Genomic DNA, 27245 nt, shown 5'->3' on the forward strand with positions numbered 1-27245 from the left:
AGGGGAAAAAAAGATAAAATCCATTTTCTGAATTTCTCGGTGAACAGGTGAAGCCTTCTTCCCTTTATCGTAAAATGCGAAGTTTGGTTGCGGATTGGCTTCGTGATTCTGGAGGGAGATGAATTTAGAATATGAAATCCAATCTTTGAAGGTTTTTACCTAAGGACGCTTTGGGACAAGTTTGGCTGATATTCGCCCAGCTATTTCGGAAAATGTGAAGAAAGTTGATGTCTTAGACATCAGATAAGCCTCAAAGCAGTTGCACTGTTATAAAATAAAAACATCAATAAGACTTTTGATATTTTATGAGACAACTTTAATATGTTTTCGATTGAACTTAACGTTTGTCATATGAGATAAGTATTTAAATATGGAAAAACTATAGTGAGTTTTTTCTGGAAAGTTAGTGGGTCATGGCTAGTGGATGTAAGGTCAGGTCTAGTAAAAATCATTTGAATTCGCTCGACTGGTCTAGTGCTCAATACAGTAAATGTCAAACCCTGCCCTTCAGTTTTGTAGTCTTTCTTCCTGCTGAATAGTAGTGTTTAAAAAGGTTAACTCAAACGAAAATTATTTGTGTATTATAATGAAAATGATTCTGATGACTGAAACTTTCAGGAGTTTTACCCCCATTATCCAAACTATTTAAATTAAAATTTCTATCCAACATCGATCGTTTGCCCTCACCCCTAATTGCTGCCTAATCTGTTGGTGTTTCACAAAATGAAATATTGTTTGAATGAAGTGTAATGCTCTGGTAGTATGGTTGGATAGTGAGGATTGAAATGTCGGACCATGTCTTTGAGGATACTATTCACAATGATCGATTATAATCGTGTCAAAGTAGGCCGCGGCACACTTTTTCCTTGTGACGCCATAAGTGTTACGTGCACGGACGTACATCAAGAGTTATCTCCCTCTTGTTGCAAATCTTACCTCCATGTTCAACAAAATCAAGACTTACATTTTTACTAATAATTTTCCATATTAGAAAAAGTGCTAAAAAAACACCACTATCAAGGCCATATTTTTGGTCTCAAGAATGGTTCATTAGGATGTTAGTATAATGCAGACTACGGGTATGCATTCTGTCTGAACACCTTGAAAATTCCAGCAACTCTTGATTGCTCCTTCTAATTCTACCTCTTGTCTCTAACACTATCTATGCATGATTCAGGAGATATAACAATATAAGAATATTTATTGTAATAATCATACTCTGTGCCACAACCTCTTAGCTAAGTGGTGGAGTCTCTGGTGGGCAATGATTAACAAAATATGTGATACAGTCCAACTGAATGATGCATCTTTTCTTGGGATCTTTGTCAGACAGTTCTTCTGGATGATGCATCCTTTCCTGGGATCTTTGTCTTGACAGTCCTGCTGAATGATGCATCTCTTCCTGGGATCTTTGTCAGACAGTCCTACTGGATAATGTATAATTTCCTGTGATCTTTGTCAGACAGTCTTCTAGGATGATGCATCTTTTCCTGGGATCCTTGTCAGACAGTCCTGCTGGATGATGCATCTCTTCCTGGGATCTTTGTCAGACAGTCCTACTGGATAATGTATAATTTCCTGTGATCTTTGTCAGACAGTCTTCTAGGATGATGCATCTTTTCCTGGGATCCTTGTCAGACAGTCCTACTGGATGATGCATCTTTTCCTGGGATCTTTGACTGACAGTCCTACTGGATGATGCATCTTTTCCTGGGATCTTTGTCAGACAGTCCTACTGGATGATGCATCCTTTCCTGGGATCTTTGTCAGACAGTCCTACTGGATGATGCAGTCCTCACTCACAATTCAATTGAATCCTTAAACTTTTCCTAAAAATTTCTTCAATATGATGGTATGTCTTTTTCTCTTTTCTTTCCACAATAATCCATCGCCCAAACTTCTTCGAAAATGTTCTTTGATATCTGAATTGAAAATGTAGATAAGTTCATTTCTAATAATCAGTCCAAGTTTAACAGCCGTTAAAAGGAAAAGGAGAAAGCAGACTTTGGAGCCCTATAGTAATCAGTGCACAAAAGTCTGTTAATCTTAAGCACACCTAATCTGTAGGCTCAGGTGTCATTTGTTTATGCTTTACCGTCATCAGTTTTAACTTTACTATATTCTGTAGTGTACTTAGATCAAAAGTCAAGGTCATAATGAAATAATGGGTAAGAGTTCATTGAATAGCGTTTGTAAATCAAAAGTCACTAAGATCAAAATGAGGAGTCATACAAAAGATAACATAAATATTGTATTCTTAAAGTAGGTCACAATCCAAAGTTTAAAACGTGAAGGTCACCTTAACTGTCACAGATACAGTTTCTATAGATGCCCTAACGTGTGTTGTTGGCCTTAAAGTTGTAACATACCTAGTACTGCCATCTTCATTTGTTGCTGAGGGCAGATCTACACTGCTGTTGTAATCTAGTGCAGCTAAGATGTTTCTAGCTCTGTATACAGCGGAAGTATATGTCAGCCTTTCTGATGCATGCACCCAAATGTGGTTGTTGAAGATTTCGAGATTTGCTGTACTCCTAGTAAGAAAATAATGATGCATTTAGGAGATCATTAATGGAAGATTATTTCTAGCATGCTTAATAGAAGATAAAATTAAACAAGGTGCCAAGGATTTCGATGGTGACCCGAGTACTACATGTAACAAAACTTACTAGTTGTGTTCCTGTTATGTTTACATGATGATTTATCTGACATCTAAGTCCATCTTTTCTTTCTGATCAAAAGTGACAATTGCTAAATTTCGTTAATGTTACACACAAGATAGAATAATGCTATAGTTATTTGGAGGTTGATTGTAACATCTTTTTTCTTTCTTATCAGAATTAAGTGACAATTGCTAGCTTTCATTATTGTAACATCTTTTTTTCTCACTCAGCCCAGGTTAGTAATCACTACATCTCTGGGATAATTAATACTACTAATTACCTTCACCAAAACCAAATTCTTCTCTTCAATATCTTTCCAATCATGTTATGGGATAATGTTCTAAAACATTACGAAGATCTTATTTAGCCTATTAACTGAATACATGTTCTGAACACGATTTGCACATTTCCACCTTATTACCGAATCTCGGACCAAATTAATGACTTTTAGAAGAGTCCTTCATATCTGTTACATATTTTTAGGTATAAAGCCATTTCTGAAACACAAATGCCCCCGATAATGGCCAATTCCAAAGATGACCAAGGTCACAAGGGCAAATATCTTGGTACCAGTAGAAAGATCTTGTCAAAAGAAATGCTCATGTATAATATGAAAGCTCTAATATTTACCATTTAGAAGTTATGACCAATGTAAAAAAAAAATTAAAGGTAAGTTAAATGTCAAGGTCAAAAGGTTTAATACCAACGGAAAGGTCTTGTTACAAGGAACACTCATGTGAAATATCAAAGCTCTATCACTTATTGTTCAAAAGTTATTAGCAAGGTTAAAGTTTTCAAAAAGTAGGTCATACTCCAAGGTCAAGGTCACATGATAAAAAATATTGGTACCCACGGAAAGGTCTTGTCACATGGAACACTCATGTGAAATATCAAAGCTCTATCACTTACTGTTCAAAAGTTATTAGCAAGGTTAAAGTTTCAGACAGAATGACAGACAGGACAAAAACAATATGCCCCCCGATCTTCGATCTCGGGGGCATAATAACCACACTTATTATGAACATGCTTAAAATGAATTCACAATTATTGCAAAGTGATATTCATTCTCCTATGAAGAGAAAATAACATTTTATTTGATATAATGAAGTTTAAGAATAGAGAGCAATCGGAGAATACTTTTGAAGTTTTAACATAAATACACAGTTTCTTTTTTCCACTAGTATACAACCAGCCAATGTCAGATGGGACCTTAGCCATTGTTCATTTAGTCCCATAAAGTGTTACACTCCAAAACTGATAAAATTCAATGAAGGAGCTTCAGAGAAATTAGAAACGATCTACACTCCATAAACAATAGTTTACAGACAAAGTAATGGAAAATTATTACAACAGATCTAAAAAGCTCAAAATGAAGATTTTAATATTTACCTAAAATTAAGGAAGTAGTGTACGTTTTTTAAGAACTGCTTGTCCATCACAATTTCAATCAGGGCTGTGTAGGCAGGACTCTTGTATTGCAGCCATTTTTTGTTTCTGTCCTCATCCAGGTCACCATGGGAACAACATCCTGGTTCTAAACTAGCATACGACGACATCCACTTATGTTTGTTTAGTACGTGGTGGGTCATTCCTACCCAGATGTCCTGTAAATTGGTGACCATCATCAGAAATGAAATATAACCACCTCTAAGGCCAAAATAAAAATATTGTTTGTTTCCCCTCATCCAACTGAATCTGTACTTATGAAACAAGATGTGTTCTTATATCTTCAATGCCATCAAAAGTGTATACACTGATGACAGGCTTTAAATAATATAATATAATTATGTATTATTATTAAACGATATCACTAATTTGGACCCACCCTAAAGTTAAAACCTGGAGTTGTGAAATTTAAAAATTTCTGTACACTCTTTTCTGCTTTTCATAAATATGCATTTAGAATCGTGAAATTTACAACTTTGGTAGAGGCCTTCCTGCTCTATATCACTATGCATTTAGTTTTTCTTAAAGATATACAGGCCCCGGGAGTGAAGGAGTCCTGAAATTTACAATTCATGCCCCCTGGTCCCAAGGATGCTTCATACCAAATTTGGAAGGAATTGGAATGGTAGATATCAAGAAGTTGAAAATATTCTATTGTTCATACATTCAATAACTGACCATTCTGGCCCCATATGTTTAACACATTAACACTATATACCAAGTTTGGTCCAGCCCTGGGGTCAGAACCCCTACCACAGGGATCATGAAATTTACAATTTTGGTAGAGGTCTTCCTGCTCTAGATCACTATGTATTTAGTTTTCCTTACACTTGTGCAGTTGCAAAGACGAAGATTTTTGAAAATTGGTCAATTGTTGGCAGTTTTTGCCCTGCCCCTAAGTCCCTAGGGGAGAAGGAGTTCTGAAATTTACAACTCATGTCTTGGGGGGGGGGGGGGATATCTTTGTGACATTTTGTATTGTTAATCAACTTGATTTAGTACTTTCAGTACTGTGATTTTACAGGGGGTGGATGCCTGTGTAGTCCTGGGCATTGCAGTCAGTTTTGTACATTCACACTGATAGAAAATGACAGTAAAACAAGAGGCCCATGGGCCACATCGCTCACCTGAGTCACCTTGGCCCATATCTGAAGACTTTCCATATATATTTGCATGTAAAACCTTAGTCCCTATTATGGCCCAAAAGACCTTTTGCAAACTTGAATCTACACTATGTCAGAAAGCTTTCATTTAAATGTCAACTTCTTTGGCCAAATGGTTCTTGAGAAGAAGATTTTAAAGCTTTTTCCTATATTTGTATGTAAAACTTTGACCTCCCCCCCCCCCCCTCCCACTTGTGGCCCCATCCTACCCCCCGGGGGCCATGATTTGAACAAACTTGAATCTACACTATATCAGAAAGTTTTCATGTAAAAATCAGCTTTTCTGGCTCAGTGATTCTTGAGAAGAAGATTTTTAAAGATTTTTCCTATATATTTGTATGTAAAACTTTGATCTCCTATTGTGGCCCCATCCAACCCCCGGGGCCCATGATTTGAACAAACTTGAATTTGCATTAAGTCAGGAAGCTTTCATGTAAATCTCAGCTTTTCTGGCTTAGTGGCTCTTGAGAAGATTTTTAAAGTTTTTCCCTATATATTTGTGTGCAAAACTTTGATCCCCCCTTGTGGCCCCATCCTACCCCCAGGGCCATGATTTGAACAAACTTGAATCTGCACTATGTCAGAAAGTTTTCATGTAAAAATCAGCTTTTCTGACTCAGTGGTTCTTGAGAAGAAGATTTTTAAATATTTTTCCTATATATTTGTATGTAAAACTTTGATCCCCTATTGTGGCCCCATCCAACCCCCGGGGCCCATGATTTGAACAAACTTGAATCTGCATTATGTCAGGAAGCTTTCATGTAAATCTCAGTTTTTCTGGCTTAGTGGTTCTTGAGAAGAAGATTTTTCCTATATATTTGTATGTAAAACTTTGATTCCCTATTGTGGTCCCATCCAACCCCCGGAGCCCATGATTTGAACAAACTTGAATCTGCATTATGTCCGGAAGCTTTCATGTAAAGCTCAGCTTTTCTGGCTTAGTGGTTCTTGAGAAGAAGATTTTTAAAGTTTTTCCCTATATATTCGTATGTAAAACTTTGATCCCCCCTTGTGGCCCCATCCTACCCCCAGGGGCCATGATTTGAACAAACTTGAATTTGCAATATGTCAGGAAGCTCTCAGGTAAATTTCAGCTCTTCTGGCCCAGTGGTTCTTGAGAAGAAGATTTTTAAATGACCCCACCCTATTTTTGCATTTTTGTGATTATCTCCCCTTTGAAAGGGACATGGCCCTTCATTTGAACAAACTTGAATCCCCTACACCTAATGATGCTTTTTGGCGAGTTTGGTTAAAATTGGCCCAGTGGTTCATGAGAAGAAGATGAAAATGTGAAAAGTTTACAGACAGACAGACAGATGCCGGACAAAATGTGATCAGAAAAGCTCACTTGAGACTTTGGCTCAGGTGAGCTAAAAAGTTGCCTTGGAAACCCTTGACAAGAAAATCACTAGTAAAAGCGGCATTAATCTGGAACAAGAGGCCCAGGGGCCTTATAGGTCACCTGAGTATCATGTAACAACCTTCCAATGTTTGAATTAGGTTTGTGTTTAAATATAAGAATTTTAATTTTGGATGGAAGAAACATTGAATAGCTATGTGGTCAGCCCCGCCTTTGCACCAGAACCCCTGACCCAGGGGCCATACATTTCAGTTTTGAAAGAAGCATCCTTGATCATCTACTATTAGTTTGTCTACTTAATACCCAGCAGCAGAGGAGAAGATTTTCAAAGAAATAAAATGCATTTTCACTATATGATCAATAGGGCCCAACCCTAATACCAGAACCCCCGACCCAGGGGCCATGAATTTCACAATTTTGAAAGAGGCATCCTTGCTCATCATAACCATGCTATTGGTTTGTCTACTTAATAGAAGAAGATTTTCAAAGAAATAATGCATTTTCACTATATGACTTATAGAGCCCCACCCTAGCACCAGAACCCCTGATCCAGGGGCCATGAATTTCACAAATTTTAACAAGAGGTACTGTGAGCTATGCTCACTAAGAATACCCCCCGCTTACCCCAATCTCCCAAAGGGTGTTGGTAATAGGTATAAACTACCTCTTTTCTGAGTGTTGCTACTTTGATGTCCAGTGCGCATGACCTTTGACCTTTTGACCCCAAAATCGATAGGGATCATCTTCATCCCATTAGTAGTCCATATATATGATATGGTGACTGTAGGTGGAAAGGATAACGCTTTAGAGCCCGGAAACCATATTGCTACTTCAATGTCCAGTGCACTTGACCTTTGACCTTTTGACCCCAAAATCGATAGGGATCATCTTCATCCCATTAGTAGTCCATATATATGATATGGTGACTGTAGGTGGAAAGGATAACGCTTTAGAGCCCGGAAACCATATTGCTACTTCAATGTCCAGTGCACTTGATCTTTGACCTTTTGACCCCAAAATCGATAGGGAACATCTTCATCCCATGGGTAGTCCATATGTTTGATATGGTGACTGTAGGTGGAAAGGATAACGCTTTAGAGCCCGGAAACCATATTGCTACTTCAATGTCCAGTGCACTTGACCTTTGACCTTTTGACCCTAAAATCGATAGGGAACATCTTCATCCTATGGGTAGTCCATATGTATGATATGGTGACTGTAGGTGGAAAGGATAACACTTTAGAGCCCGGAAACCATATTGCTACTTCGATGTCCAGTGTGCTTGACCTTTGACCTTTTGACCCCAAAATCGATAGGGAACATCTTCATCCCATGGGTAGTTCATATGTATGATATGGTGACGGTAGATGGAAAGGATAATGCTTTAGAGCCCGGAAACCATTGCGTCTACAGACGGACGGACGGACGGACAGACGGACAACTCGATTCCAGTATACCCTCCCCACAACTTGTTGCGGGGGGTATAAAGAGGCATCCTTGCTCATCATTACCATGCTATTAGTTTGTCTACTTAATACCCAGAGACAGAAGATTTTCAAAGAATTTCTACATTTTCACTATATGACCAATAGATCCCCACCCTAACACAAGAACCCCTGCCCCAGGGGCCATGAATTTCACAATTTTGGTAGAGGGCTCATTGCTCATTATAATTATGCCCACAGTTTGGCTTCTTGATGTCCAGGAGTGAAGAAGAAGATTTTTTAAAATTACACTCATTTTGATGGTTTTTGCCATTTTCACTATATGACCAATAGAGCCCCCCCCCCCCCCCCCCTAACACAAGAACCCCTGCCCCAGGGGCCATGAATTTCACAATTTTGGTAGAGGGCTCAATGTTCATTATAATTATGCCCACAGTTTGGCTTCTTGATGTCCAGGAGTAAAGAAGAAGATTTTTTAAAATTACACTCATTTTGATGGTTTTTGCCCCACCCCTCAGGCCCCAGGGGGGCAGGGACCACGAATTTCACAATTTTTGTTCCCCTTCACCCACAGATGCTATATGCCAAAATTGGTTGAAATTGGTTCAGGGGTTTCAGAGAAGAAGCTGAAAATGTTCAAATGTTAACGCACGACGCACGACGAAGGACAAAAACAGATAGCAATAGGTCACCTGAATGAATTCAGGTGACCTAAAAAGCATGTTTTCAGAGAGCTCTGAAAGACGTGAGAAAAAGTGTCTGTGTAACTGAAGTGGTCACTCATGTCCTTCTTAGTCCAAAGATCTTCATACCAAATTTGAAAAGAATTGGAATGCTAGTTATCAAGAAGAAGCTAAAAATGTTCAATATTTAACGCACGACGGATGACAGATGCAGACCAATTGCAATAACTCAATAAAAATACTCACTAGAAACTCTTTACGTGAATTCGCAACTTCGCAACTGTGCCAAAAATGTTCAACTATATCTTTGCGCCAGTTCAAAAGGTCTTTGCAGTGTTTATCTTGACCAGCCTACAAAATCGTGAATGGTGCAAATATATCAATTTAATAGTGAACGACATTCCCAGATCCATAAAATGTGTTAAATTCATATAGATAATAAAATATCAAATGCTTCCTAATCCAAAATATCTAGTTTATATATATTTGTTCATCGGGACACTTAAGTTGTTAATGTGAGCACTCTAGTTCCCCAGACTTTAACATGATGAACTTAATATTTCATAGTCAATTCTTATTAATGCAGACCCTTTAGTTCAAGTCACACTTCATTCCTACTTTGCAAAATGATGTTAAAAATTTACCGCAATAATTTTTTTCCCCAACTCCTTTGCTGCTTGCCATACATCATGTGAATGTCTAATGCGAGAGTACCACTTTTCTGCATACAAAGGAAATATCTCTCATTTGAAAAAATCCCTCTGCTAGAAATTCATAACACACTTTTCGTAAAATAACAAATAGTATTTAAAGCAGTCACTGAACATCTACTCACTCATGAATCCATCGACCTGTAGTTGAGCCTCAGTGACCACTTCAGTTACACGGACACTTTTTCTCACATCTTTCAGAGCTCTCTGAAAACACGCTTTTTCCAGATTAATGCCGCTTTTACTAGTGTTTTTCTTTTCAAGTGTTTCCAAGGCAACTATTTTTTTACTGTCATTTTCCATCAGTGTGAATGTACAATGCTGACTGCAATGCCCAGGACTGCACAGACATCCACCCCCTGTAAAATCAAAGTACTGAAAGTACTAAATCAAGTTGATTAACAGTACAAAATGTCACAAAGATACCCCCCTCCCCCAAGAACCTTAATCAAGGTACGCATTAAATATCAAACACACCTCTTCAGTATTTACACTGTATTTACTCCCAAATAAAATTCCTATTCCATAAAATAGTTTCAAGACAATTTTTCAATGGGTACATATAGTATAAAATCTGTCCCCCAAACTTTAATTCATATCCACTTGACCTCCTGAATAAATCACAATAATAAAGTCAACATTTCTCCCTCTTGTACTCTAAGCTGATGTTTGGAGTAATAAAATGCCTTATGACTAGATAATTTGAACAATAAATACTCAATTTATTTTTCTCATCGATGGCATGTTTCCTCAGTAATGCCTTGGAAAATATTTACTGTTGTAGGAATATCAACCAATCAACATATAAATATCAACCCATCAACATGTAAATATCAACCAGTCAATATGTAAATATTAACCAATCAACATGTAAATGTTAACCTGTCAAGATGTAAATATTTACCAGTCCCATATAAATATCAACCAGTCAACATGTAAATGTCTACCAGTCCCCATATAAATATTAACCAGTCAACATGTAAATATCAACCAGTCAACATGTAAATACTAACTAATCAACATATAAATATCAACCAATCCACATGTAAATATCAACCAGTCAACATATAAATGTTAACTAGTCAACATGTAAATACTAAGCAGTCAACATGTAAATATTAACAAATCAACATGTAAATATTAACCTGTTAACATGTAAATATCAACCAGTCAACATGTGAATATCAACCAGTCAACATGTAAATATCAATCAGTCAAAATGTAAATATTAACCAGTCAACATGTAATTATCAACCAGTAAACATGTAAATATCATCCAGTGAACAAGTAAATATTAACAAGTCAACATTACATTACATGTACAAATAAATTGTACATCTACCTTAACACTATTATTTACAGTCACGTACCCAGCAGGACAACGTCCTTATCGTTAAGTTTCGTCCTCTCACTTCGCTGATGTTCAAACCATGTCTCCTCAATGGCTGGAACAAGACACTTCTGCTGAAGCTGTGTAAATGACGACTGATTTGGAAAATGAAGATGCAATAAATCTGCCATCCTCTTCACCTTGCAGAAATCATTCCCAGAGCAAAGAATTGCAGCGGTTATCATCAAGTCCCCACTCTGAGAGCCTCCACTGAGCAGTGGCTGGGAGCACCACCGATGTTTTATGTGTTTGTTTGAGCAAGACTGTAAGCATACGTAAAAATCAATAATCATCACTATCCACTCATACTACCAGAGCATTACGCTTCATCCAAACACTATTTCATTTTGTAAAACATAAACTGATTAGGCAGCAGAAAGGGGCGAGATCAAATGGTTTTCCAGTAAAATTTTTAATTCAATTAGTTTTGGGGTGGGGGTAAAATCTCCCGCATCCAACATAAATTTTATTATAATGCACAAATAATTTTCGAGTTAAATTTTTTAAACACTCCTATACTTTGTCAGTAATCACTACAAAACTGAAGGGCAGGGTTTTACATTTGACACAAGACCAGTAAGGCTGCTTCAAATGATTTTTACTAGACCTGACCTTACATCCACTAGCCCTGACCAACTTTCCAGAAAACCCCCAATTGTTCCTCCATATTTTTAAAAATACTTAACTCAAATGACAAACTTTAAGTTCAAACTAAAACGTATTAAAATTGCCATTTTGAAGATGATTTTCAGTTTTTCACATAATAGAAGATAACAAATATATACCAACATAAGAAATATATAACAAGTGCAGAATTGTTTTATTTAATTCCACAAGTGCATTATTGCATATCATGATTTTTTTTTAATTTACAGATAATTTTAACATGTACAATGTAATACCCCTTATATCAATTAAACAAATATGTACCTCTGGTTTTATGTGTGAATTAGATGACAAAAAATGGAAAGAAGATTGGAGCCATAGTCTACTCAAATATAAGTGATTGAGTGTTATTATATTCATTTTCTAAATTAAAAAACATCCAGGTAAATGTAAAATTACATTTGATAATAATAGTACGTGAACCAATACCGAGTTCGATCCGGACACGTCACACTACTAGACCTCTACTTTAATAGATCCTTTGGGGATCTAGGTTAGAATAGGTTCCCAGAATTCCTTGCTCGTCGTAAGGGGGAACTAAATGGAACAGTCCTTCAAATGAGACCCAGAGCTGACAACATTATGAAATGGGAAATAGTAAGATGGGGCCCCCTGCCGCTGGAGATCTTTTATGAATAAAGACGTAACCTGAGCAATTTTAGGCATATTTCAAATCCAAATTTAATGAATTTAGACATACTAATTGTTATGCATTTTACAACTGCAGAAGGTCAAATACATCTTTTATTGATTTTACTTTCTAAAACTTGTGTATAAAAACTTGTTACATTAGTACATTATATAATTTTACAGTTACCGTGTCAGTTATTCTGGGAAGTTCTTTAGATGTCTACAGTGTAGTTGCATGTTGTTCTTTGAATTGCTGGCTTTATCAGGTTTTCTTCTTCGGGGGAGTATTGTTATTTCCATCAACACATGCCTTACGCTTAGTAGCAGCTGCCATATTGTTTATTTCAAAGCATTAAAATGATTTTGTACATATATAGACTATGCAAACAAACGTAGTAACGACTATGGCTTGTTTTTTATAAAAGTAAAAACCAATGATGGACAGCTCTAAAACTTTCGAAATGTCAAATAAGCAAAAATTGGAAGATATATAGTGAAATCGTAAGGCGTGTTTTCGGCCTAAAAATTGTAAGCCTTACGCCAAAATCGTGAGGGTTGGCAGCTCTGGAGACCGCGAAAACTGAGGCCCCGTGTCACAGCAGGTTTGGCATGATAAAGACCCCTCCCTGCTCAAAGGCCATAAGCACCGAACATAGGCCTAAATTTTGTAGCCCCTCACTGGCAAATAGTGATGTCTTCATATGAGTGAAGCATTCTTGAGTGGGACTTTCAAAAATATACAACCAACCAACATTTTCTAATAAATATAAAAAAAATAGAGTGTTATTTTATTCCACTAATGTGTTATGGTATGATCACTGATTTGGGTCAATTTCATATTTCATTAAATTAAGATTTCAAGGGGGGGGGGGGGGGGGGGGTGAGATTGATTTCTTTCATATTGTTTAACGTCCCACTCGAGAATGTTTCACTCATATAGAGATGTCATCATTTCCGGTGAAGGGCTGCAAACTTTATGGGGAGTGAGGGTCCTTGATGTGAATCAAGTTTTCTATCAGACATAGAACTTTTGATATCTTGCCCGTCAACCTTCTTACATTACGGTTCATTCACATCCTCCAAGTTTAAACTTACTACTGTACTTTACAGCTATGGAGGCCAGTTGTAAGTGTTTGTAAAAGACACTCACCCAAACAAGATACAAAGCAGATGCAACATATCTTGTTGAAATTTTCACAGCTTCTGGACACCCTTTCACTAAACATTGATCATTAATCTTGGATTTAGCCAAAATCAGCAGCTGCTCCTCAAACACGATCACTTTCTCTGATTTCAGAACCAGTTCTGACTCATCCATTGTCAGAATCTGCATAATACCCGGAACTTTGACGTTTTCTGCTGCTTCTTCCTCTGGATGTGACTTTTCGCCCACTCTGTCCTCTGTATGTGACATTTTCCCCACTCTGTCCTCTGGAAGTGACATTTCCCCCACTCTGTCCTCAGGAAGTGACATTTCCCCCACTCCAAACACCAGATCCCCTCCTGCTACATCCTCAATGTCTGTGTGGTCCTTTTCACTACAATTTCAGTACACTACACAGATAATGTTTGCTTCAGATAAAACATTTACAAAGATAAACACACATACATCCACAGCATGAGATGTACACCACACACAACATTAATACAGTGTCCCCCACTATGATGTGAAGGGATAGTAAATAAAAGTCATTAATTATATGTAGATGTTTACCTACATTTTAATTAACATGATATATGGGACAGATTTCTAACAGACATAACCTTGTGCACAGTGTGACATACGGTATACATGTAAATAGAACAAAATAAGGTACCCTAAAATCAAACTGAGGTCTGGTGTTGAGTCCTCCTCCTCCTCCTCCTCCTCAAAATCCTCACTGATTCTCACAATGGATCTTCAAAACAAAACAGATTTATATGTAATTCTATAAACTTCTTGTTTTATATTGCAACTGAAATTTGGCATTTAAACAAAGTTTATTATATGATCCATGGTTTTCTTATCTACTCTTAGAATGGTTATCAACAGCTAGTCAACACCATAACTGCTTCCAACCACCCATAAGGAACCCGAAGATCTCGTTTATAACCTGTTGTTTTAAACTCATAAGTATGAGGTTTCTAGCTTTAGTCGATGTGTGTATATACATTGTATATGTAAGGCTTTTAGCTGTGCTTGATGTGTGTAAATACAAGGCCTTTAGCTGTGTTTGATGTGTGTAAATACGAGACTTTTAGCTGTGTTTGATGTGTGTAAATACAAGGCCTTTAGCTGTGTTTGATGTGTGTAAATACGAGACTTTTATCTGTGTTTGAGGTGTGTAAATACGAGACTTTTAGCTGTGTTTGATGTGTGTAAATATGAGACTTTTATCTGTGTTTGAGGTGTGTAAATACGAGACTTTTAGCTGTGTTTGATGTGTGTAAATACAAGACTTAGCTGTGTTTGAGGTGTGTAAATACAAGGCCTTTCGCTGTGTTTGATGTGTGTATATACGAGACTTTTAGCAGTGTTTGATGCGTGTAAATACGAGTCTCAGACTTTAAGCTGTGCTTGGTGTGTGTAAATACGAGGCTTTTAGCCGTGTTGTGTACCATTAACACTCATTTACTGAGGGGAGAACTTACAAGGAAGAAGACCTTTCCTTTGATTAAAATTGAACCCCATTAAACAATGGTATTGTTTGTGGCACACTTGGTTGCATTTTTTTGTAAAGATGTTGAAAAAGTTTTCAGACAGACAAAGAGACAAACTTTGATCAGAAAAGCTCACTTGAACTTTCAGGTTATATAAACTAAAACATGCCTGCCATTTTCTTTTTTGTCTGTTGAAGACATTTCTGACTTTGTCAACTGTGCATGTAGTTGAGACTTTGAAGTACTGGTAGAAACATTCTGGCATTGTTTGCTATTTCAAATAAAAACAAGAAATACATGTATTGATAAATATTGTCTGATGTTCTGAATCACTAAATTCAACACTTTTATTATAGTGCGAAGCAAACACATGATTTCTAAATAACCTAAAGGGAAATGGTCAATAGACCTTATTGTAGCATCTGATCAAAATCTATCAACATAATGCATTAGAATTTCAAAAACTGAAGTCGTAAGTTATTGAATATACAGTATATATTGAATTTTATGGAAGCAGTGTATTGTTGAAAGAAAGTAGGGTACTTATCACTACATATTGTCAATTAGAGGGTCTCTCTCTAATAAAAGGTCATTTCTTCTCATACCGCATTACAGGTTTCTCTGTGGGTGGAAATTTTTATGATCCAATACTAAACTAGATTCTGTGTTTCCAATTCCTCCAGTTGCATAATATCTATCTATACCTATATGTATCAATATATACAATACCTATCTATACCTATATGTATCAATATATACAACACCTATCTATACCTATATGTATCAATATATACAACACCTATCTATACCTTTATGTGTCAATATATATTTTCTTGTGATTGTGATTTTTGTGAATTTTTTAAAAAAAATTGGACGACCACAGAAAAAACCCGTTATACGATATTCATTGATTTTTTCTCAATTTTAACATGTCCTAATGCTGAACATCTATAATTGATTATTACATTCATAATGAAATAATTGCAATGAAATATTTCTGACTTGTTTTCTTCCATACATGTGACGAGTGTATCGGAATACCTAAACTTACTGATGATTGATGAGAAATACCTAAACTTACTGATGATTGATGAGAAATACCTAAACTTACTGATGATTGATCAGAAATACCTAAACTTACTGATGATTGATGAGGAATACCTAAACTTACTGATGATTGATCAGAAATACCTAAACTTACTGATGATTGATCAGAAATACCTAAACTTACTGATGATTGATGAGAAATACCCAAATTTACTGATGATTGATGAGGAATACCTAAACTTACTGATGATTGATCAGAAATACCTAAACCAGGGCTCAAAATTAGCGAGAAATACTCGCAAAATGCGAGTACATATGAAAAATAGCGAGTAAAAATAGTGGACACTCGAAAATCTTAGCGAGTGGTGATTTACAAACTATGATCGTATCGTATCCATTTTATACGGTGATGCACTATTCGCTTTTCTTAAACTTGCACTCTGAATCATACAAACGCTTACATGAACGACCGAATCCAACAACCGTTTTTATCCGGATTTTTCTTTTATGATTTTTTAAGAAACTCGGAGTCAAACAGATGCTTTAGAGGTCGGACATCGCATATGATGAAAAATATAGACATGTGCCACGATCCTGTTCACCTATAGCGGTGATTAAATTGGATTCGAAGTATGAGGTTTTTGTTATTCATTTATTTTTTTAAAAAAATCAGAGTTTATGTTTTACCAAGTCTTCCGGTAGTAATTTTTATTAGAATCATGAGAATGTCCTATCTAAATTAATTTATTGTCATATTGAGGTCGGGTTGTAGTGATGAAACGAGTGCACTGCTCACCGCGTAAACGATTATCAAAAAACTTCATGGGGCTCGTGATCGTGCTGCTTATAAAACCATGAGTCCGGGATTCGCTTTGAAAAATCACTCGTGACAACTCTGATGTGGCATGAAATTGGAAGACTGGATCTAGACCTGCGGTAAACAGATTGTGGATTAGAGGTGCGATAATCAAGAGAACTAAACATTGCACCATATAACCTACGTAATTTGACCCACTAGGCTCAGTAATCATGGGGAAAATCATTGATTTAAAAAAAAACAAAAAAAGAGGACTGCTTCTTTATTTTTATTTTAGCTTGTAGGTTTTCATTTTAGCCTGTGGATTTTTTACCCACAGGCTAAAATTAGCCTGTGGTAGAAAAAGTTAATTTCGACCCCTGTAAACTTACTGATGATTGATAAGAAATACCTAAACTTACTGATGATTGATGAGAAATACCTAAACTTACTGATGATTGATGAGAAATACCTAAACTTCCTGATGATTGATGAGAAATACCTAAACTTACTGATGATTGATGAGAAATTCGGCAACATGAGGGTTAGACTCCAGATTCAGAGTCACACGAAGCCGGTTCCATTCCTCCAGCATTCCTCCCACGCAAATTCTCTGTTTCGCTCGCTTCTTCTCCCGTATTGCACGCCTCATTTTACGTTCCGATTCTGAAAACACTGATGGTCGACCACGTTTTCTATTCCTTGTCTTTTTGTTGTACTGGGCATGTCCTGGTGCCACCCAACCTGAAATTTACAACACAGAGATGTTGAGTGACCGACACACAATCACCACAGACATGAAGTGACCAATGGCTTTTATAACCCAAAACACATAGCCCACCTAACTCTACTGACCAGTTTTTATCCTGTACAAAGTCACCCGATGATTATCAAATAGATTCGTCCCACCAATGACAATTACTATGCAGCATCAATTTGACCGGTTGACTTACTCCTCCTCAGCACCTAATATATATATCCAGGGGTCCGTTTTTTGTACTCCTCATAGGAGATATGAGATTGATCTTTACTTTTTCATGTATACATTTTCATTAATATGGATGAACAGTTTATGGCCATGATTAGCCCCACATGTTCCTATGGATAGTCAATATCGACCCTAACAACATATCCTTATGGATAGTCAATATCGACCCTAACAACATATTCCTATGGATTGTCAATATCGACCCTAACAACATATTCCTATGGATAGTCAATATCGACCCTAACAACATATTCCTATGGATAGTCAATATCAACCCTAACAACATATTCTTATGGATAGTCAATATCGACCCTAACAACATATTCCTATGGATAGTTAATATCGACCCTAACAACATATTCCTATGGATAGTCAATATCGACCCTAAACAACATATTCCTATGGATAGTCAATATCGACCCTAACAACATATTCCTATGGATAGTCAATATCGACCCTAACAACATATTCCTATGGATAGTCAATATCGACCCTAACAACATATTCCTATGGATAGTCAATATCGACCCTATGTTTTCGTAATCTTTTTACAAAAATTTGCCGTCACGCTATTTCACTTCTAACTGTTGATTAGAAATCTTGTTGGCAGTCACATGACAATGGCAAAGTAATATTCTGGTCTGAGACAAAATAAAAGCATTTAAGCCTTGGTATTAATATCAACTGAAAACTTCTAGTACCATTAAATCCAACAATAATCAGTGATTGGTTAAGGATTGAACAGATCAGCATGTGGCTAATTGTTTTAATAGGACACATACAAGGTAGAGAACTAGTGCTGTGAATTTACGAATCGTGATAAGGTATCAAAGATGCACTGCCTCTACAAGACAAACATCAGCTCATCGCTACTGGTGTTTTTGTTACGGGTAGCACTCTTTCGTCTCAATGCTGCGACCTGACTTCAATCCCTGCGATTGGCAGTGGTTGTATGTAAGAGGGTATGGCGGTCGCCCGCTCGGACACGTGTTCCCTCCCACATAATGACTTCCTAGTGCCAACATCCATCAAAGGACCCATTAGAAATACAGGAAAGTTATTAAGCTTTCTTGGGTTATCCCCAGTATCTATATATGTACATTTGTGTGTATATACTGAATAAACATTTCTTTATCATTAAAGGCAGAGTAAATAGTGTTTCATAGGTGCTACTTATCTCTTTGTTTTACGTCCCGTCAGGAATTTTTCACTCTGACTGAGATGTCACCAGTTGTAGGCGAAGTACCACAAATTTAGTCCCATGCTTAGTGTTTACCGCTGTATCAGTGTGGGTTCTTAATCAGGGGCGGATCCAGGAATTGTGCTTACGGGGGGTGCCACTTTATGATGCAGTGGGTCCAGGGCGAAGCCCAGGTGGGGGTCCAGGGACGTAGCCCCCGGAAGCTCCTGCATTTTACAGATTTGATGGGGCTTGAAATATTTCTCCTATTAAGTCATTTGTACCATTTTCTATCATATTAATAAGTTGAAATTAATAAAATTACCCGAATTTTAAGGGGTTTTTGAAAAAAATTAAGTTCTCCCAATAAAGTATTAATCAAGAAATCAAAGGATTTTGTCATTTATTTCTCTGGGAGGGGAAGAAATTATTGCTTCTTTTATCATTTAGTACATTTTCCGAAACAAGATACCACGATTTACCTTAAATTTGAAAATTTTAGGGGGGGGGGAGGGGGCACACAACGGTTGCACCCCCTCTAAATCCGCCACTGTTAATTGTGCTAACACCTGCCGCAACACGGGACCTCTGTTTTCAAGGTCATATCTAAAAGACCCGTGATATTCAATTCTAAATGCTGAGTGTTTGTCAAAAGAGAAATCACTACTTATGTTTACATCGTAGGTTTGATGCGATCATAGCTTGAGGAGGGCTTGAACTCACGACTTCACAGTTATGAAGCAAACACTCTACCACTGAGTAACTGTGACTGGTCCGTGTTTCCCCTGCAAATATCTCAAATTGCTAGAATTTAGGTTTTATTGAGCAGCTGATGGACCCTGAACCCCTGACCCAGGTTTCAAATCTAGGTAGATGCCACCATCTGTAAAATAGTTTATGTGATTGATGTTCCAGAGTAAAGAAGATTTTTGATAAAAATTTCCACTACATCATACAATATAATATATAGCTTGGAAATTGATTCCCATGAGTCAAAAAGTACCTTTGTACTTCAAAGAATAATGTCCTCTCAATATATCAGGTAGGGTACCCAGTCTGGTAAGCATCAGAACTGACCCTGGGGACATGAATTTCAAAATTTAGGGTCTGTCGTCCGTGCTGATTATCTAATGCACTTACTTGGGTCATTTGACTGGTCCTCTTTCTCAATTGACGACTGGTCCTCTTTTTGATTTGACTGGTCCTCTTCCGAACTTTGGGTCTCTGTTTCTGATAAGTTTGCAGATTTTTTGCTGGTACTGGGCCCTTGGTTCTTCCGCGTCAGTCTCCTTTTCACAGGTTTTGTGTACAATGAGTCTTCTGCAATTCTCTTTTTACTCTGAAATCATTCGTACTTCAAGAATTAGTAAAAATTATGCAATCCAAGTTCTTTGTCATCATACATTTATTGATAGGTAAATAAATCAGGCTTGAGCTTCAGTAACATGATTATATGCAGAATATGGTTTTTATTTAATGCATGTCTTTCTCTGAATCTGCACCACACACCAGAGTACAGCTAACACCACACACCTCTACTTTCACTTGACTCCAAAACTAATCTAATTAAATCTCACAATGCACTGCAAAGTGATAATTAGCTAATTGTAAATGAAGAATATTTGGTCAAAGGTCAAAAGTTGACATAAAACCTTAGAGCCTAATGGGACATATATTAGTGTGCATTTTAGAAAACTTTGTGGGGGATGCAGTGTGCATTTTTTTCTTCAAGTATGGCAACCTATTGTAAGATATAGTGACCTCTCCTTTCACTCATCATGCTGCCATGTAGAAGTGTACATGTAACCATGACAACCATTAAGAAATATAACTTCCATACCATATTTTCCTTTTGTGTGAGACTTCCTTCTCTCTGTTTGTTATTACGTGGTGGTAACGTGTCTGCGACAGTCGCCAGAGTTACGGTAGAATCCATGTTAGTGTCTGGTGTTGCTAGCTCCGTGTTCTGTCGTCCCGTCACTACAGGACTGAGTGAACCAGGGTGTGTGTTTGTTGATGAGGTCCCGTGATTCGGTACGGGCTCGAGTGCTGCGGTCATGGAATCTGACACGACCGGATGAGACGTGGCACCAGAATTTTCATATTCACCACTGTCTGTTGGTTCTTGTTTGACAACTGGTATTGCTTGTGTTAGGGTATCTCCTCCTGAGTTAGTCCATTTGTTGGTAAAGAGTGGGAGCAAGACAACTGTTGATGAAATCTTCTGTCTCAGTGCAGCCCTGACTGCTGTGGTAATGGTATTTGCCCTGACTGGATGTGAAGATGAAATAGGGGGAGAATGATGAACAGGATTTGTCTCTGTGGTCTCCATATCTTGTCCCACAGAATTTTCATACTCATCACTGTCTGTTGGCTCTTGTTTCACAACAATGGTATCTGACATGACCAGATGAGAGGTGGCACCAGATGATGTAAGCTGTGTATGATGATGAGATGTTTCTACACTTTGTATCACAGAATTTTCATATTCACCACTGTCTGTTGGTTCTTGTTTCACAACAATGGTATCTGACATGACTGGATGAGAGGTGGCACCAGATGATGTAAGCTGCGTATGATGATGAGATGTTTCTACACTTTGTATCACAAAATTTTCATATTCACCACTGTCTGTTGGTTCTTGTTTCACAACAATGGTATCTGACATGACCGGATGAGAGGTGGCACCAGATGATGTAAGCTGTGTATGATGATGAGATTTCTCTACACTTTGTATCACAGAGTTTTCATATTCACCACTGTCTGTTGGTTCTTGTTTGACAGATATCAGTGTTTGAGAGAGGTTACCTGCCCTTGAGTCTGTTGATTTGTTGCCTGATGCAGGGATCAAGTTGTCGGTCCTTGCTAAGGTGGATCCAGTGTTTTGAGGAGTGTTATCTGTGGCATCTGCAACTACTTTCATATCACCCTCCTAAAATAAGCAGATTACATCATTTGGGGATATTTTCATCTATACTTTAGCAATGACATTGATTCTGTGGCCTGAGTACGACTGGAGGATTTCTATATACATCACAGATTCCTCTTAGGGGCAAACAAGCAGTCAAATATGAATAATTCTTGATTTTAATATATTTAATGGGCGACTCTGATATATGAATCCAGGTACTTATATATGTAAATATTTTCAAAGAAATCTTATTCAAAGCAATATATGTTACGAGAGAAAAGCAGCTAGACATTTCGATACACACCATGTCCGTTACACTGACCACATGGCTAACTGGGTCAAGGTCACTTTCAAAGCCACAGTCACCATCAACAGACTCGGTTCTACTTGAGTCACCATCAACAGACTCAGTCCTGCTCGAGTTATCAACCGACTCGGTCCTGTCCGAGTCATTAGCAGACTGAGTCCTGCTAGAGTCACCATCAAAAGACTCCGCCCCTTCGTCAACTATGAGAGAAAAATAAAGCAATTGTCATTTTTAAGCTTCACACAAGGGAAATCTACAGTGGTCTTGAAATTAAGGCTATCCAAGTTGACAAAGAATACAATGAGCATTTTCACATACAACAATAACTCGTGGTTATTGCCATGGAGATTTCCTTTTGTCTAAATCCATTTACAGAAGTTTTAAAATCAAGGTACATGTATAAGGATTGGTGAACTCTATCCCGGCACTTACCTGCGTCCATATTAAGCAGCTTTGTGAAGTAATGGAATTATTTTCCATTTAGATATTTTTAAAATATTCAAGACCATAGTTCAAAAACAAAATTCCACCATAATTATACTATTTTAAGCATTGGTTCATAAAACTGATATTGTAGAGAGCATACAACTGACTGTCACAGAGATGGATATTGTGACAACACTGGCACAGAATTAAAACTTTACATCCAAGTACCTTCCAGCTGAAGTGGGATATCTTCATTTTCTGCTTCAGATTTCGCTGATGGGGGTGCCTCTGGAATTGTAAAATTGGTAAAAATACACTGTATCATTGCTGCCATGACCATTACTGACCTCTATTTACATATGGTCTTCATCAATTTTATCATGCATTGCTAGTTCCCTTGAGCCATATTTTAAAAAAAAAGTTTACCGTCTTCCAAACAATTGACAAAAAATAATGCTTGACTGAGTTTTTTTTTAAATATCCAAGAAATTGGGGTTTTATTTCAACAATTCACTTCAGATTTTAATAATCCCCTTCCACATCAGTTTTGATTATGCACCTGATATTTTTTTGATCTGACATTAGAATACTTAAATCAATATGAGACAACCTCATGTCAAGTGTCTTCATGACCATGACTAAATTCCAAATGGCTGAATTTAACAACAAGACGCCATGTGGATGTGCTAGGAAAACAATTCCTTTTCAGCAATGTAAGGTATGCTGCCTGTGTGTCCCACTTGTAAAGACAGAGGGGATATTATTATTCCAAATCGCCAACCAATAAAAAAAACCTCAACTTTAAAACATTATCAATTAAAAGTCACTTTGCTTTACATTAAATTTCAATATTTTTTTTTTTATTATTTTTATTTTATTCCCTTGTTAACTACCAAAATTTTAAAAAGCTGGGTAAAGAGAGGGCAAACAATCTTTTACAGGTGGTTTTGTTTTTCCCAAATAAAATTGTGACCCAGATTAAAAAAAGATTTAGAAGTATTTTAGAGACATATTTAACCAAGAAAAAACATGAATCCCTTTATCCAAGAACAAACTTAAATCACTTTAGCAGAGAACACATTGTCATGAATCTCTTAACCTAACATTGCTTTATGGTTGTAATAGTATAATCAGTTATGAGGACAATTTAAATTTGAGACATGTGACCTGGATCACATACAAACTTTAATCTCCATGATGGACTACATGCTCATCTATCTGTTCTTACACTCACCTGGTTCATCACATGATATCTCATACCCTGAGCTCCCTCTGTCACATGATCTGCAAGACACATTCAACGTTTTATAAAATCATCATTACATTCAGAGTTTGACATTTACTTTTTTTAGCACTAGACCAGCCGGGCTACTTCAAATGATTTTCGCTAGACCTGATCTTACATCCTGTAGCCCTGACCAACTTTCCACAAAGTGATAGTTTCTCCATATTCAAATGTATTTAATTCAAATGACAAACATTAAGTTTGCATTAACTAAAACATATTTAATTGTCTCAAAAAAGAGCTTTATATAGTATCGTCATTCAATTTAATGCTTTCATTTTCAAACACATTTTCTGTTGTCTGCCCAGCACGGAAATTCTCTAGTCCATCTAGAATAAAACGACCTCAACTGGTTTTTTTTAAAATCTCTATTTCATAAGCCCTGCTTTGTTTCTTCCCAACCTTTTACTTTTTTTCTCTTGGACATCATTCCTTGAGGACGAGAAGTCATATTTAAATGTAGAGACATTCCCGCACATATGTCAACACCGAAAAATGGCTGTTTATGACGTAATTTATCAATTTGATAAACACTTTCTTATATTTGATTCAAATAAAACTGGGGTTATTTTTTAAAATTAAAATAAATTCATCTAAAACATAACTTTACACACATTAACATCGAGTAGATGTTGTAATTACATTACTTCCGACTGCGACTTATTCATTAGAACTAAAAATAGAGATTGTGTCATCACGCAGTTCAAAATTGCTTGCAATCTTTACAGTTATTCTTTTTTAGTTAAGAATAAAATATCTTATGGTTTAAAGTAAAGTTTCTTGACGTTTATTTTTTCAACACGACCAGTCGGACTGGTAAATCGACATTTTACCCGACCGGACCTATCATTTCGTAGACTCATGCAGTCGGTCGGACGTGCCTTAGTGTCAAACCCTGACATTAATGAATTATTAGTTCTATCTACTGGTCACAATAGCATAGTGGCTAGGGTATACATGTATGAGGCCCAAGCGAGTTCAGTTCTCAATCCCTATGTCTCTTCAGGTGGTCTAAGGTACGTGTTTAACATTGAAGTGATGACTGTTTAACATTGAAGCGATGACTGTTTAACATTGAAGCAATGACTGTTTAACATTGAAGCAATGACTATTTAACAATGAAGTAATGACTATTTAACATTGAAGTGATGACTGTTTAACATTGAAGTGATGACTGTTTAACAATGAAGCTATGACTGTCATTGAAGCGATGACTGTTTAACATTGAAGCAATGACTGTTTAACATTGAAGCGATGACTGTTTAACATTAAAGTGATGACTGTTTAACATTGAAGCGATGACTGTTTAACTATGAAGCTATGACTGTTTAACAATGAAGCGATGACTGTTTAACAATGAAGCGATGACTATTTAAAACATTGAAGCAATGATCGACTGTTTAACATTGAAGCTATGACTGTTTAACATTGAAGCAATGACTGTTTAACATTGAAGCGATGACTGTTTAACATTGAAGTGATGACTGTTTAGCATTGAAGTTATGACTGTCTGTCATTGAAGCAATGACTGTTTAACATTGAAGCGATGACTGTTTAACATTGAAGCGATGACTGTTTAACACTGAAGTGATGACTGTTTAACATTGAAGCTATGGCTGTTCTTCATCATCGATGCCTCTACTTCAGTGAAGATGTCTGGATGAGATGTAAAACATATCTATTAACAAAATCTCCAAATAAAGTGATGGTGAGTACTTACAAATAACCAACCCCAGAACCCCTAGCTTAAGATTCCGCTGTTTTTACAACAACAGCACTGAAATAAAGGTTATAGCTATATTTCCCACTGAGTACCTACAGTCAGCAAGACTCTAATTCAATCTTACCCTTAAAGGGTCACGGACACAATATAAACTGTACATTTTCTGATATTAATTTCCCATCGACACGATGTGAACTGAAAATTTCATTTTCTCATTTTTAGTTACAATGCTTTTAAAACTAAGGTATTTCCAATGGTCAGCAAAAATTTGTTAGTTGAGTTACAAATCAACACACAAGATACAGCACTCACAATTATCCGCTATGTAAACAAGGCTTGTGCCATCTATTTGTTTACATATAGATTGCTTAAACTTGTTCATTGAAAAATTCTGCTTTAAACGAAACTTTTTTTTAAGTATATTTAACCTGCGTAAACAAAAACATGACACAAGCTTTGTTTACATAACAAAGAATAGTGAGCTCTGAATATAGTTACATTGTATCTCTGATATAACTTGACAACTGACATTCAAAGTTTTGCTGACAATTAGGAATATCGTAGTTAAGCATTGTAAACATTAAAAATGGGAAAAATAAAATTCTAAAATTTTCAGTTCAAATTGTGTCCATGCCACTTTAACACACACTTCATAACAACTGTTGCTGCTAGCCCAAACCATGTAATGACCAACAGGGGTCTCACACCAGTGACCATAGCAATCCCTGATTTACCAATGACCTGAAGATACTACCATTCATGACTGCATAAACCTCCATGCATCAACCAATCAAAATGTATGCATTGTTCAGGACACTGTCATTGTGAAAAGTCTGACTAGATCTTTAAAATCTGCTGATATAAAATAAAATAGATCTTTCCCCGACTATAACACTATTACTAGATTTATTATATACCCATCAATGTTTTGGTTTTTGATACTTTTTGCACAGAGTGTGATCCGATCTACAGGATCACTACAATCGTTTTCTGATTCTGCATCACAGTATCCTCTGAAACTGATGATGTCACAATGCTAGTGCATCAACGCAATTGTTTTTAGTGGAAAATATCGACTGTGTCACAGACAAGACTGCATATACAAAATATAATTTCCCTGTATGTCTGTGTTTTAGATGAATTGAAATTTATTTATAAGCTTATGAATGAGGATAATAAATCTATCATTACTACAGAACTTAACTAAGTAACAGTAGTAGTAGAACTTTGTGTCTCGTGTGATCTGATGATCCGCGCCTGTCAACTCGACGTGATCCGATCAAGTTACTGTAGTAATAATATCTCTCTCTGCATTACGACTATGTTTACTGCACAAATTTGCCATGGACCTGGAGTACTGACAGGAAATTGTTTTTAAAAAAAACATGATCCACATACCCAGATTCCTGATATTTTACGACCTGACTCCCTATAAAATAATTTATCATGCATATCCGCTCTGAATATTGAATAAACACATACTTCCCTAGGGGACACTGGTCCCCACACCACTGATCATGGACCTCAATCAGATGTCTGGCGATCTCGCTGTCATTCAGCCAGTAAAACCGTCCCACCAGCCGCTTCCAAGCACGTGCTGCATCTCCTATTAAAATATTCCTGTACTCATTCATCTCAGAAAACTACGACTTCAAAAAATATTTCATATCAGAGGAATTTTAACAATCCCATTCTCTAACCGTACGTTGTTTATTTTACATCATAACAGTGGCGCTAAACAATTCTCATCGGGATCGGGATGACGGTGGATAGGCTAATATCCGAC

At 36.8% G+C, this 27245-nt stretch overlaps 1 protein-coding gene across 3 annotated transcripts; it reads right to left on the bottom strand.

Moving 5' to 3' along the window:
* Positions 1-1186: 1186 nt before the first annotated feature.
* LOC125661398 (uncharacterized) lies at positions 1187-27215 on the bottom strand. 3 transcript variants are annotated; one of them, XM_056146406.1, is made up of 17 exons: positions 26942-27215; positions 23686-23735; positions 22680-22739; positions 22023-22225; positions 20648-21739; positions 19948-20146; positions 17152-17383; positions 14966-15067; positions 13974-14054; positions 13307-13694; positions 10841-11123; positions 9596-9829; positions 9405-9481; positions 9007-9111; positions 4053-4267; positions 2370-2534; positions 1187-1922 (listed from the first exon to the last, which is right to left on the bottom strand). In XM_056146406.1, the coding sequence occupies exons 1-17, from the start codon at positions 27091-27093 to the stop codon at positions 1796-1798; spliced, it is 3765 nt and encodes a 1254-aa protein (XP_056002381.1). In that variant the 5' UTR covers positions 27094-27215; the 3' UTR covers positions 1187-1795. The 3 variants fall into 3 exon arrangements, with proteins under 3 accessions (XP_056002381.1, XP_056002382.1, XP_056002383.1); XM_056146407.1 differs by having other exon boundaries at positions 22041-22225; positions 26942-27156; XM_056146408.1 differs by lacking the exon at positions 1187-1922 and adding an exon at positions 2670-2731 and having other exon boundaries at positions 2402-2534; positions 26942-27190.
* Between the last annotated feature and the right edge of the window lie 30 nt (positions 27216-27245).

The sequence above is a fragment of the Ostrea edulis genome, chromosome 8, assembly GCF_947568905.1.
Source record: "Ostrea edulis chromosome 8, xbOstEdul1.1, whole genome shotgun sequence".
NCBI lineage: Eukaryota > Metazoa > Mollusca > Bivalvia > Ostreida > Ostreidae > Ostrea > Ostrea edulis.